The sequence below is a fragment of the Calonectris borealis genome, chromosome 3, assembly GCF_964195595.1.
Source record: "Calonectris borealis chromosome 3, bCalBor7.hap1.2, whole genome shotgun sequence".
Classification (NCBI taxonomy): Eukaryota; Metazoa; Chordata; class Aves; order Procellariiformes; family Procellariidae; genus Calonectris; species Calonectris borealis.
Window position 1 is genome coordinate 53,574,146 of NC_134314.1, and position 12,217 is coordinate 53,586,362.

Here is a 12,217-nt window from a genome sequence, read left to right on the forward strand (position 1 = left end):
ACCTTGAGCAGCTATTCAAACAAACAAAGGCTACAAGCTAATTAGCTTGAAGTATTTCATGTAAACCTATTTATTATTAATTTGCTCTGTCAAAGAGAGAAAAAAGAAAGAGAAGCTCTTGTTCTGGGTGTCAGACCAAGTCAGCCCGTGGTGTCAGCTGTCTTTTAAGAGAGACAGCTTTTCATCACGGCATTGCAGGCTGCAAAAGCCTTATGTATGGGTTGCTTTGCGAGAGTGCCCAGGTGCTATGACATTTTTTTGCTGGAGGTTTCATTAATACATGCTTGACATTGAGCTGAACCAGAAAGAAATCTATTTACCTTGAATGTTATCCCTCATATTACTGAGCTGCTGCACAAGCTGAGTAGCACGGTTGTTGGTCGCCATGGTTTCCTTCTGTACCAGTAGGCCTCTGCTGGATGCTTCATTTCCCTATGAATAAACCATGTGAGCGAGACATTAGATTTCTTTTCAGATCCATATGCATGTGTGAGGATGAGCAGTGTAAACACACATTTTGCTTTCTCCTGATGAGCATGTGAAAGTCCATATATCATATAAAGTGGTATTTCCACAGGTGTTTGAAGTGAAGGCCTGTCTTGTCGGTATTTTCAGAATTGCGGCGTGAGAGGTTAAAATCTGTCCCATATTTATCCATCATTTGCTGCAATCAAGTTGCCATAAATTATGTACAGTTGTAAAAACCATCTGCTGTGGGTCCTAGGCATTCAGCAGGGCTGGCTCGTTTTGCTGGGTATGGTGTTTCCTGAGTAAGCGTATAGACTGAAGAATAAGGTGTCAAGCTCACAACCATTTTTAGATCAGCGTCTCCTTCAAGTGAAGTCCCCAGCTCTCCAACTTGTTAAAATTAAGAAGAAGCATGAGGATTCAAAATACTCTGAAGAGCATAGCCACATTCCTATACTATATTACGTTGGAGGCTGTACTCTGCGTCGTGTTCCCTTACATGTAAGGGAAACGAAGAGTTACCATGTCATAGTTATCATCTTTCCTGGAAGGTCACTGACTTTGGGAGCCCTTAGATTTGCTTTTCACTGGTATTTCCCAGGAAGGAGAAAAAAATATGACTGCTGTGCCATTGACATTTCCTGGACCCTGAGTATGTGTGTGTATGCACGTGTAAGTCCGTATCACACGCTTGCTAGTGGTAAAGCATTTGATTCATGGTCCCTGTTGGGGCTGCATCAGCAAAAATTTGGGGTCGCCTGACACCTCATAAGCCAGAAAATACTTGGCTGTTGGTGTGCTCACTTCATACTCACTTAATCCTGCAAGAACCACAGAGGACTCTGTGGCCGTCTCCCAGCCCCATGTGGCTAAGCCGTACTGTGGCTGCGGGTTCGGTGCCAGCAGCAGCTGTGACCCACGGACGCGGTTTCACTCGGGGTTTGTAGAGGCACCGGGTGGCACTTGAAGGCAGGGCCGGGGTGGCCCGTGCCGCAGCAGCGGATGGGCACCCGGGCAAACCAAGTGTGAGGGCTTGTAGAAAGGTTTTAATTTTATTCCTATTTACTTGGGTTTTTAGTCTTTGAAGGTTAAGCACTATGTTTTTTATTTGTATTCCTTTATTGCTATCAGGGTTTCTTGTGGATGTTCTGTTGCTCAGCATCACCACTTCATGCTTATTTTAAGCAACTTGTTACTGTTTTTACACCCACTTGCCTTTACATAATACTCTTCCCTCATCAGATTTTTCTTAACTATCGAACCCATGGGGAATTGCTGAGACAGGTTTACTGATTGCCATGAGATTGATGGGAAACACAGCAGCATGAGTGAGGGCTGCTCTTAGGGACCCTCAAATTCCCACTGATGTACAGAGGCTCATCCTGAAATTTGCTAAGAGCCCAGGAAGGAAAGGCACTCGGCTCCCCCAAGTCTCTGCCAAACATTCAGGATCGAGCTACGTGCTGTTTTACTCTACGCTCTTCCCAAGCAGGCTCAGGGAGTTGCAGGTCACATTTAATTTTCTCATTTAGCAGGAGGATTTGCCTACAGTGGGTGCATTCATCCTGCCTTTGGGGTTTAGATCAGAATCTGCAGCAACCCCTCAGACACGGGGACGTGCACATGAAATGCTCTGAACAGAAGATGCGGCACATCTCCGCAAAACCCACTCAAGGCCCTAGCACCTGTTTTCCATAAAAGTGCCTTGAAAGAGCAATAAGTTCAATATATTCAGAGTTATTACTGTGGTCTTTCTTCCACTGTGAGAGTCTGGGGCCATTATTTCCCTGCCTTTACAAGCAATCACAAGTATTCATGTGGAACAAGCATTAGAAATAACCGGGGAGAAGAGACCAGAGGAAATGCTGAATATATTTGTTCAGGGACAGTCAAACTGAGGAATGAGGTAAGAAATCCCCATGTAGTACTGAAGATGACAAAAACATTATTATCAAAATTCACTGAATATTCCTAGAAAACGTAATGCTTTAATCATCCTGCCTACAAACTATATAGAGGGACACTGAGGCATGTAAGCACTGCCAGATTTTCACAGGTACAGGTGGGGGAGTATGTGAGCTGATTTAATCAGACCTCTCTTTTGAACACAGGCATAGTCTGTGTAATTCTGCAGTGCCCTTTCTGCTAAGTAAGTGCTGATTAAAAACACCCAAACCCAAATTTTCTCTTCCACCTCTCTATGCAGTCCTTTCTCCTCTTCCTTTGTGTTTTTTCTCCTGCTTGCTCCTGTATTTGAGTTTTAGTCTAAGGTATAATTTTAATCTGTCTTCTGAAGGAATTGGTAAATGAATATAAGGTCTGGCATTTTGCAGTAAGCATGAAATATACTCTAGTCATACTACAGCTGTGATTATCTCTGGGAACAAAATAAAGTGATGTATCTCACCAATATATATATCTTAGCAACAGAAAGATGTTTAATAATATCTCTTTAAAATAGAGGAGAAGCAATTTTGAACCCTATTTCTTCTCTGAGCATATCATATCAGTATTCTTCTAGGGTGCAATGAAAGCGTTATGTGAGCTGAGAGCAGATAACCTTAGTTTTATAGCCTGGCAATTGAATGTGGATACAACATTTATGATTACAATTGTGTTAAAACATGTCTTGAGTGCTGATCAGGCTCCCATCTCAGTGGGTACATGAAAAACCTTTTAAACTGGCAGTTTGTAACATGTTTTGAAGTGTCTAGTCGGGGCTAATTTAATTTTATGAGAGCATACATGTAAAATAGGTATAGTACAAATACTCCCAAAGTAAACTTGAATTAGTTTAGTGTTGGTTACTTTGCTTAATTAAAAATCAAAATGTGAAATAGAAAGGCAGTGTGTCTATCTCAGATCAAACATATGTAGGGGGGTAGGTGGGAACTCAGATCCTGAGGGGAGGCTTCTTGCAATTGGTGACAAACCTCCGACCACATTCAACAGACTTTGGCCCTACGTCCTTCAAGTCAAGAAGACTTGATAGGTCATTTACGCTTGTAATTCAGAGCAAAACTAACGTAGAAAGTCTAGAAATAGAAAATAGAAAGTTCTCCCAACTGTCTTTCAGGGCACTCCCACTCTTGTTTGGTGAATGTAGAAGTTCAGACTAGATGTTAGGAAATGTTTCTTTACCAAGAGGGTGGTCAAACACTGGAACGGGTTTCCTAGAGAGGTGGTTGATGCCCCATGTCTGTCAGTGTTTAAGCGGCATTTGGACAATGCCCTTAATAACATGCTCTACCTTTTGGTCAGCCCTGAAATGGTCAGGCAGTTGGACTAGATGATCATTGTAGGTCCCTTCCAACTGGAACTACTCTATACTAACCTCTTATGCCAGCATGTGAATATGACAAACCGCAAACCCTCAGAGCTCTGGCAGGGGGCTATAAACAAACCTGTTCATCAAGTGTTGCTGCCTCTCTCATGAGATCATTCATTTCGTCTGCAGTATCATCGACCTGGATGGTCCAGAGCACAGCGTGGTTCTTTTTTTTGGACATTGCCTCCTGTGTGTGTGGGAAAAAAGTCAGTGCATCTGAAAACAAATTATTTCTTTAGTGAGGGCAGGGGTTAAAATCTACAGGAATGGAATGGAAATGCGTAGATTAGAATTACATTAAAAAATAAAATGTCATCAACGTTTGTACCTGGAGATGGGTGGCAGTGAGGTTCAGGTCATTCAAGCGCTTTTGAGCTGCAACACCTGTAGAAATGCTCAGTAAAGTTGATTTGCTTTCATCGATAGCCAGAACTGCTAATCGGATGTCATCTGTTAAATCCCAAATACATTTATCGCAGCCTGATAAGAAAATAAGAGAGTGTCATTTTTCTTTAATGTTTGTGTCAGTGAACAGCAGATATCTTAAATTCATTTTATAGTGCTCTTTCCCCATGGCGTTCCCTCTCTTTGTCATTGATGGATGCTGATGGATACCCATTTTTCTTTCACTTTCTTCCGCCCACTTCCAAGGTCCCACAGTACAGTCATGATGCTTCCAGCTGAGCAGCACCAGATGGGACTACTCCGAGAGGCTGCTGCAGCAGCACCGTAATCAGTAGGGAGAGAGAGAGGAGGCATTTCCTGGCTATTCCCTAGAGGCTCTGCACGTTTGTGGCCCGAAGAACAACAGACGGGGGTCAAAAAAACAACTTCATTCTGTCAGAACCCATAACTCTGTATATAAAATTTGGTGATATGAGAAGTAAGGATGTCCAGCAGATGGGCTCTTGGCTGCTTATTTGATTAGAAAGGCAACTTCTAAAAACACAGTTATAACACGTTTGGAATACGCTTGTGCAGAACTATATCCTTGTCCCTGCTGAATGCTTGCAATGCCACCTTGTTTTTAGTGACATTGGTGCCACCACTAAATGCAAGAGACTTAGGTGAACATGAAACACAGATTCCTACAGAAACTTCTGCTTGATATTGCATAGTGTGTATTCTTGATGGCAGCAGCTCCCAAACGTTTTCCTTCTGGTTGCGCTTCCAGGCACACAACCCCTCTTATTGGCAGTTAGTTTAGGAACCCATCTGTGCTACATGGGCAGCATTATACTACAGACATAATCATACTAACATTTCAAAAAATATCAGTGGTTACCAGTAGTAACCACTTCTGGAAACTCCCCAGGCTTCCTATAGTTGGAATAGGGGAGGTGATAGTGGAAAAGCAACTGCCTGATGGATAACGTCAAATTGTCAACAGCAACAATTTATATTAGGTGTACAACTAGAAAACCAGAAATCATATGCAAGACAGCACAGATAAAGTTGTGATGGCAGTTTTCAGGGCCAGAATATTATTTTGCAGGCACTGTATCTCAAAGTCTAAAGAAGTGGCTTTCGTGATACTTCCCTACTGCTCCGCAGTTTGTACCTAAACATTCAGTCTGTACCACAGAGTTGGACATATGCATGTACTCAGTCAAGCAAGTGAGAACGTTTAAATACTCAGTCAGTGGGGCATCATGCATATTCACATGTTTAAGTGCCCTGTGGGACCAAGGTCAAAGTGCTGAGCCCACTGGAGAACTGAGCTCTTAAGTTAGTATTCGTAAACATCTAAATACAAGAGCGATATTAATTTTTGGTATTCTCATGATAATCTTACTGATGGTTGGACAGTCTGTGCCAGTAGAAACTTCAGGACTGTCAGCGAGGCATTCTCCAGTCTGGCTGTCACACATTCTCCCTCCACAGTTACATTCTGGGGGAAAAAGAAAGCATTTTTGAAAGAAGAATCTTCAAAATGTACAACCCACCTTTCCCCTCCCAAGACTAGTGAAATGATTGTATGTAGGATTGTGCATGGATAGTCAAATCAAAATCAACAGCTTCTTGGACTGATTTTTCCTTCAGTGTGTAGAAGGTGGTGTTCTTTGCACTGCGGTCGAATTGGACCAGATAAAATATGAGACAGGAAACAGAACCGGCAAGCCTGTGCTGAAGCGCCTCGTTCAAAGCTTCCCAGCTGGTCACAAGCAGAGGCAGTGAGGCCAGAGTTGCCCAGCTGGGCCATTGTGCGTCACCATCTAGAGAGGGAGACGTTTAGGAGATAGGCTAAGGAAAGCAGTACAACTAAAGTTAATTATTAGTTACAAATCTCTCCACAGACTTGTGGAATTTATCAATGCTCTGTCAGGCTGCCACTAAATAAGCTTTCCAGCTATCAGGGATTGATAGTGGACTCCAATTCCATCATCAGCTTGAGCATATCAAAAAGTAAATATCTCCTACCACTTACAATGAAGAATAAATGAGGTTTTACATTTTTTTAAACTTGAGTAAGCTACATATTTACTGCCAGCACAAGTGGCTTTTTAAAAAGTATAATTTTTAATCTAAAGTGTCTCTTTCAAGATTTAATTAGCCTTTTAAAATATATTATTTTAAAGATAAAAATATTCTTGGACCACTTTGATAGAATAACAAAAACTCAAGCAGAACATAAGAACAGCAGTGACTTATCTGGAATTCATTTTGCTCTTGTGATTCATGGTTTCAGCAGAATCTCATATAACAAAATTGTTTACTGCCATTTTATTGCAGCCTATTCATTGTTCTCTATGAATTACCCTTGTATTTACATTCCACACTGCACATTTGAGGAATTATCAGGGAAAATGTGTAATACAGCTTCGAAGTCAGCATGATGCACTAACATTAGAATAATTCTGTGTAACTGAACCAGTGTTAGTGGAACTATTCAGTTTTTGTACCATTGTGAGAACAGAATTTGGTCATGAATTTTGTGGGGCAATCAATATTCTGACCTCATCACAATCTGTATGAACTGGGTGCCGCCCAGCTCATGGATCCACAATTTTTTTATTTGTTTTTTCTTTTGTTAAGAAGTGAAAGAAAAGTCTCAGTTGAAAGCAGAGATTTCTCTTTACCTATATCACAGGATCTAGGCTATCCCCAAAACAGGTGGCAAGATTTCAGTTACAAGATTAAAATTTGGATGAGATTGGTGCTCAAGAGAATCAAATGGTGTCTTCTTATTTAAATGGATAGCTCTCAATTTGCTACACAAATGCTTCTTATAAATTAATTTCAAAAGCAGTCCTGACAATTTTTCATCTACTTGGTTAGGAGGTACCACATTATTAGTAGGGAATTTAGACTTTCGGTGCTATTATGGTTTACTGGTGGAGAAAGCTTCTAAATTTACCTTTCTGAGAGATGTTTGTGGAAAGCTTTGAAGTATGGCTAAAGGACACGTGATTAAAAAATTTACTGAAAAGAAGCTGAAAACTACTATCCACAGCTACACAGATTTTGTGTTTTGCTCGAAAGAAAAAAAGGTGATCCTAGTTGGATAGAGCTGTTTGCTCGTTTAGTGTTCTCGCATTTTTTTATTCTATATAGCCTTTGAGGTGCTCTGTGGAAACTATGTACGCAGACTCTCTTGTTTCTTACACTAGTTTCGTTTTTGTATTTTTGTATTTTAAAGAAAGTATTTGTCTTATTTCTGAATCTGTATTTTTCTAAATAAGAGTTCCTAATTGCTCCAAAATGCCAAACAAAGTATAAACTTGCATTGTAAACTACCTGGATAGTTTGGATATCATGGATGTATTGATTGGTGCGGGCAATCTACACAGTACTGTCAAGTACAGCACGTGGTGTTTAGCAGAAATGAAGATGAAACGAAAAGTGTGTAATTCCCTGAAACATAATACTTGAAGATCAGGATCTGCTAGAGTCAACTACAAGATTAAATTCACCCCTGAACAGAGAAATGCTATATCTCCCATAACATACTCAAGTGCCAAGGCACTTTTTATTTTTAGCAAAGATCAAACACTACAAGAGAATCTGCTAATGAAGAGAATTACCAAGCTGATTTATAGTCTGCATGAAAAACCTGTATAGAGAAGTCCTGTGCACCACGAAATCCCACTTAAACTGTATCTCAGAAGCATAAATAATACCGAGGCATTCTGCCTCTAATTCCTGCAACTCTTTAAGGGTGCAAACCAAAACTATACTGAGGTGATGAAAGTGTGACTTAATTTCAGTTTAGAAACTCCATGTTCAGAGATGCCTTCCAAAATTATGTCTTGCATAATCTACTTAGACACTTGAAATGCCCTGTAATCCTCAGACTTCTGGCAAAGCTACTCTTAGCTGTTTAAAGCTCTGCTTTTGCACATGACCAGGGCACGATTGCTGCAGTTTGCTGACTTAAAGTGCTGGGTGAGTTTCTCCTGCCTCATGGCATTCAGGACTCACAAACTAGATCCTGTCCTTCTTTATGGAAGAACTGCAGTTAAGTCATCTCTGGTGAACTGAATTAGGCAGTGAAGGGCATAAACAAGATTTGCTTTTGCACCTCAAAATCACAGAGATGTTGAATTTCAGGCACGTCGTGGGTGCCCAAATCCAGGCAGGAGGTAAGTTTTGGGGCACGCTGTTCCCTACAGCTGCTGTCTTTTTGACTGATTTGGATACCTGGGATTGGCTTTTGGGATTACTGTGTGAGGGCATAATCTCTTTCCATTCAACGTAAATGGAATTTAAGCACGTGACTTAGTGATGTGAATTATGTCCTGGAGATGGACACTCAACTTCTAGCTGTCACCAGAACATAAAACCAGAAGGGACCATTAGTGGCATCATATGTGGTCCCCTACAAATGAAAACCGCAGGACAAAGGGCACAGAGCATCCTCACAACCTCCATCCTGCAAGTCTCAAAACGCACCTTAGCACTTTACAGTAAGCTAGTAAAAAGCAAAGTCGAAGTGTACAGTGAGTTGCAAGAAGGACGTAGGTTGATCAAGCCATTGCTAAAGCCCCGAGGCCTGTAGCCCTGTACCTGGAGACCCAGGAGCACTTCAAAGGTCTGGGTTGAGTGCGTGGTTTGGCTGTGTCTTACCTTCAAGTCAACTAAGAGCTAGGAGTGATCCATCTACCCCATTTGTGTTCTGGTCCTTGAGGGAGGGACCCTGGCAAAGGGATTGGGAGGAACGTCTAAGGTCCTTGCTCTGAGCACCTCCATTTTACCTTTAGCTGTATTTATTCCTCGGTGCTTTGAAAGAGGATGTACTCTCTCCTCCCAGAGCCAAAGCAAGGACAAAGGGCATGAGCCCAAAGTCTTATTTGGATCTAACTCCATGTAAATTAGGAGAATAATTATATTAGAGGACACAAACCTCTGTGACCCCTCTGTGTAGGTAAGTTTTGGTAAGATCCTCTGGGTAGCACTTTACCAGACCCTGGAAGTACAGTCATCTCTGGAGTGGAAATACAGTAACGAGCAAGATTACACAGACACGTGGGAAATGCAGAATACATTATCAGTATGAAAACTAGCAGAAAATGAGCAGGGATTGGGTCAGGACAGGAAGGACGATGCTGTTCCCATAAAAACTGCTTTCAAGTCTTTAAGTGCCATCAGTCTGAGTGGTCATGCTGGGCAGCGTGTGGTGTGAAGATACACAAAGGTGAAGTCTCTGCCCAAGGAAAGCTTAGAGACCCGTATTTAAAACAAGATGCAGGACACAACAGTGCCTACATTCATCCTGCCCAGGCGTTTGAGGTGTTGGGGTCTGGGGTTTGAGATTTCCTCGTGGGCAATGGAAAGAGGGCCTGGGATGACTCAGTCAAACAGGCATCCAAATTATCCTGCCGGGTAGGCGGCCAGGAGCACCCTCTGCCTCCCTGGGCCACAGGTGTCTGATGACTGATTCAGGCATCTCTGGGAGGTCATCGACAGACCATGCTGTGCTGCGTTTTGCTCTGCTCTACTAAACTATAGACAATACCTGTACAGTTTTTAGCGAATCTGGCATCTCCATAGTAACCCGGAGCGCATCGTTCGCACTTGAACCCGGTGGTGTGGCGCAGGCAGTTGCGACACTGGCCGGTCACTTCATCACAGTCTTCAAAAATCAGGTTTGGGTCTGAGTTGCCGCTGCAGTCACATTTTTTACAAGTGCTTCCAATTAGCAAAGGGTTCCCATAGTAACCAGGGGCACACCTGAAAGGAAGAGCAAGCCCAGCGATGACGAGCAATGACATTCCCATCTGTTTTTTCTCTGACCTTATTTATGTCACCATGAATTGATGATGGTCTGCAGCTACTAAAGGACAGAAGGCAAATTAGGAGCTGTATTCCTGCAGAGGCTGTTTTGTGCTCTAATCACAATCTGTACAGTTATATATTTTTCCCTTCTTGCACACTCCTGGTATCTCAATCACACCAGTCTGCGTTATTTTTTGTGTATGTCTTTAGCAGTAAAATGATTTGTTCCCCATTGTTTTAAAATCTATGACAGAATGACCTTGGCAGAGAGGCAGCTCTAGTGTTTATTTTGGTCTCTTTCAGCTTTGGATCTCACCAACTTTATTGTGTTATATAGGAAACTGGGTTAAGAGACTGCATTTTATGATGCTGAAACTCAGAGGAAGTTCAGACCTTATTCTTATTATAATGCATATAACAAAGTACTGACCAGAAAAGGTTTATACAAATACTTCTATGGTGAGGCACTGGGATGGTTTCTGGTTTTTGCAAAACAAAACAGGCACTGAACCAGCCTTCATTTTTCAAATTTGTTCGATGTTAACCTGCTGCTGAGGGCAAAAGGCTGAGAGCAGCCACCAGCCCAGGAGGGGAGGATTCCTCTGTTGGTTTGCAGAGGGTGAGCGGGAGGTGGGTAACAAGCAAGCTAGGGGAGGCCTGAAGTGGGTCCAAATTTCATGTCTTGTCACGTTTCTGTGGAAAACTTGCTACATCTTAAAATGGAAGAGATGTTGAAACTGTAGTGGTTTTTGAAAGTCTAGACAAACCAGCGATACCTAACGTTCCTGTGTGACCAGTGACTCTAAGCTAAGACAAGAGGTAACAGATTTGGTGTCATCATTTGGAAAGACCGGAGAGGGTTTCAGTTAAAGGAGTTTCGGCTAGTAGCAGGAAGTGTGCTAAATCCTACAAGCTTGAGGAACCTTTGCAAAACAACCAGCGAGGTGAACAGAGCCAGCACTGGAATGGGCATGGAGCAGCTTGCAGGAGCAAATCCTCGAGCAAGGGCATTGCTGGAGGAGCTGGCGGCTGGAGCAGCGCAGAGCAGCTGCTTATGGACTGGAAGGGCCGACTGGCAGGACGGGGGCAGCCCACGCCGTTCACGGTGTCACTGCGGGGTGGCAGGAGGGTCCATGACCCAGCAGCCTGGGGCACAGCCATCAGGGACTCGTACCCCCAAACTGGGAATGAAGAATTACTGCAGGGAGGGGGTTAACTAGCTGGTGTAGCAATTGCTTACTAAAGAATCAGAGGACAGAATAGTTGTTGCAGTGATTTAAGTAAAGAGTAGTTATTGTATTTCATCCTGTTGTCCTTGTCTTTTCTCCCATCCATAAAATCCTGTTTTAAGATGCTGTTTGTTCTGCTGTTTGTGGATGGGGAGGGTGAGCTCTCAGGCAGTTTAGTTTAATTTTCCCAGGTTTCTGGTTGGGGACTTGAGCTGAGGTCTGTTGTCTCCTAAAATCTGAACATAGTAAAATCCAGGTTCTGCTATGTCTGAACAATGAAAATGCGAGAGATCTGATAAGACCTTCCAGTTTTGATCTGTTCCTACATTTGCTGGTTTTTTTTTTTTAAATAAAGAAAGTAATTTCCTCAGCGCTGCTTTGTTCATGTTCCAGTCCTGAACCCCCACAGTAAAAACACATAAAATTTTAAGCATCTTAATATAAACCACTTGGCTGCTTCAAATACTGCTTTTGCCAATGGCAAAGACTCTGTTTGTCTCTTTGCAGCACTGCCAGAATCTTTGGTGCAGATCTTATCACTTGGGTGACCCAGATGTAAAGAATAAACATGTGACCTGGAGTCCCATACACCCCTCGAAGAACTGTGAAAGCGGCAGGGAGCATAATGAGTGTGATTTAGCTGACTTTGGTGGAGTCACTCCCCATTCCCATGGGAGCTAGAGTAGGCAGTGATGGGTAATGCTACTATTTAGTCATGCCAAAAGTCTTGCTATAATTTTCTAATATTTCAGCCAATCTGAGATTGTAGTATTTTCTCATATTTCAAAATTTCAGTATGTTTAGGAAGTTTGAAGCAAAAAAAAAACCCTCTTGGTTTAAAAAAAAATATTTTCCTTTATTCTGAACTCTCAAAATCTTGCAGAATTTCTTTTTAGTTACTGTAGTTAGGTATTTTCCAAACGGTTGTCTGTCTGATGTGGCTACCAAGTCACAGAAGCCACTGAGCAGTGTGGGG

At 42.3% G+C, this 12,217-nt stretch overlaps 1 protein-coding gene across 2 annotated transcripts in view; it reads right to left on the reverse strand.

The window, feature by feature from the left end:
- LAMA4 (laminin subunit alpha 4) overlaps positions 1-12,217 on the reverse strand; it is a 103,419-nt gene that overhangs the window by 48,665 nt on the left and 42,537 nt on the right. For both annotated transcript variants that reach the window (XM_075145694.1, XM_075145693.1), the window contains exons 5-9: positions 9,753-9,967; positions 5,592-5,687; positions 4,125-4,276; positions 3,873-3,983; positions 321-432 (exon numbers count right to left, since the gene is read on the reverse strand). In XM_075145694.1, coding sequence (XP_075001795.1) covers positions 321-432; positions 3,873-3,983; positions 4,125-4,276; positions 5,592-5,687; positions 9,753-9,967 — 686 coding nt within the window. The remainder of the gene's footprint in view (positions 1-320; positions 433-3,872; positions 3,984-4,124; positions 4,277-5,591; positions 5,688-9,752; positions 9,968-12,217) is intronic.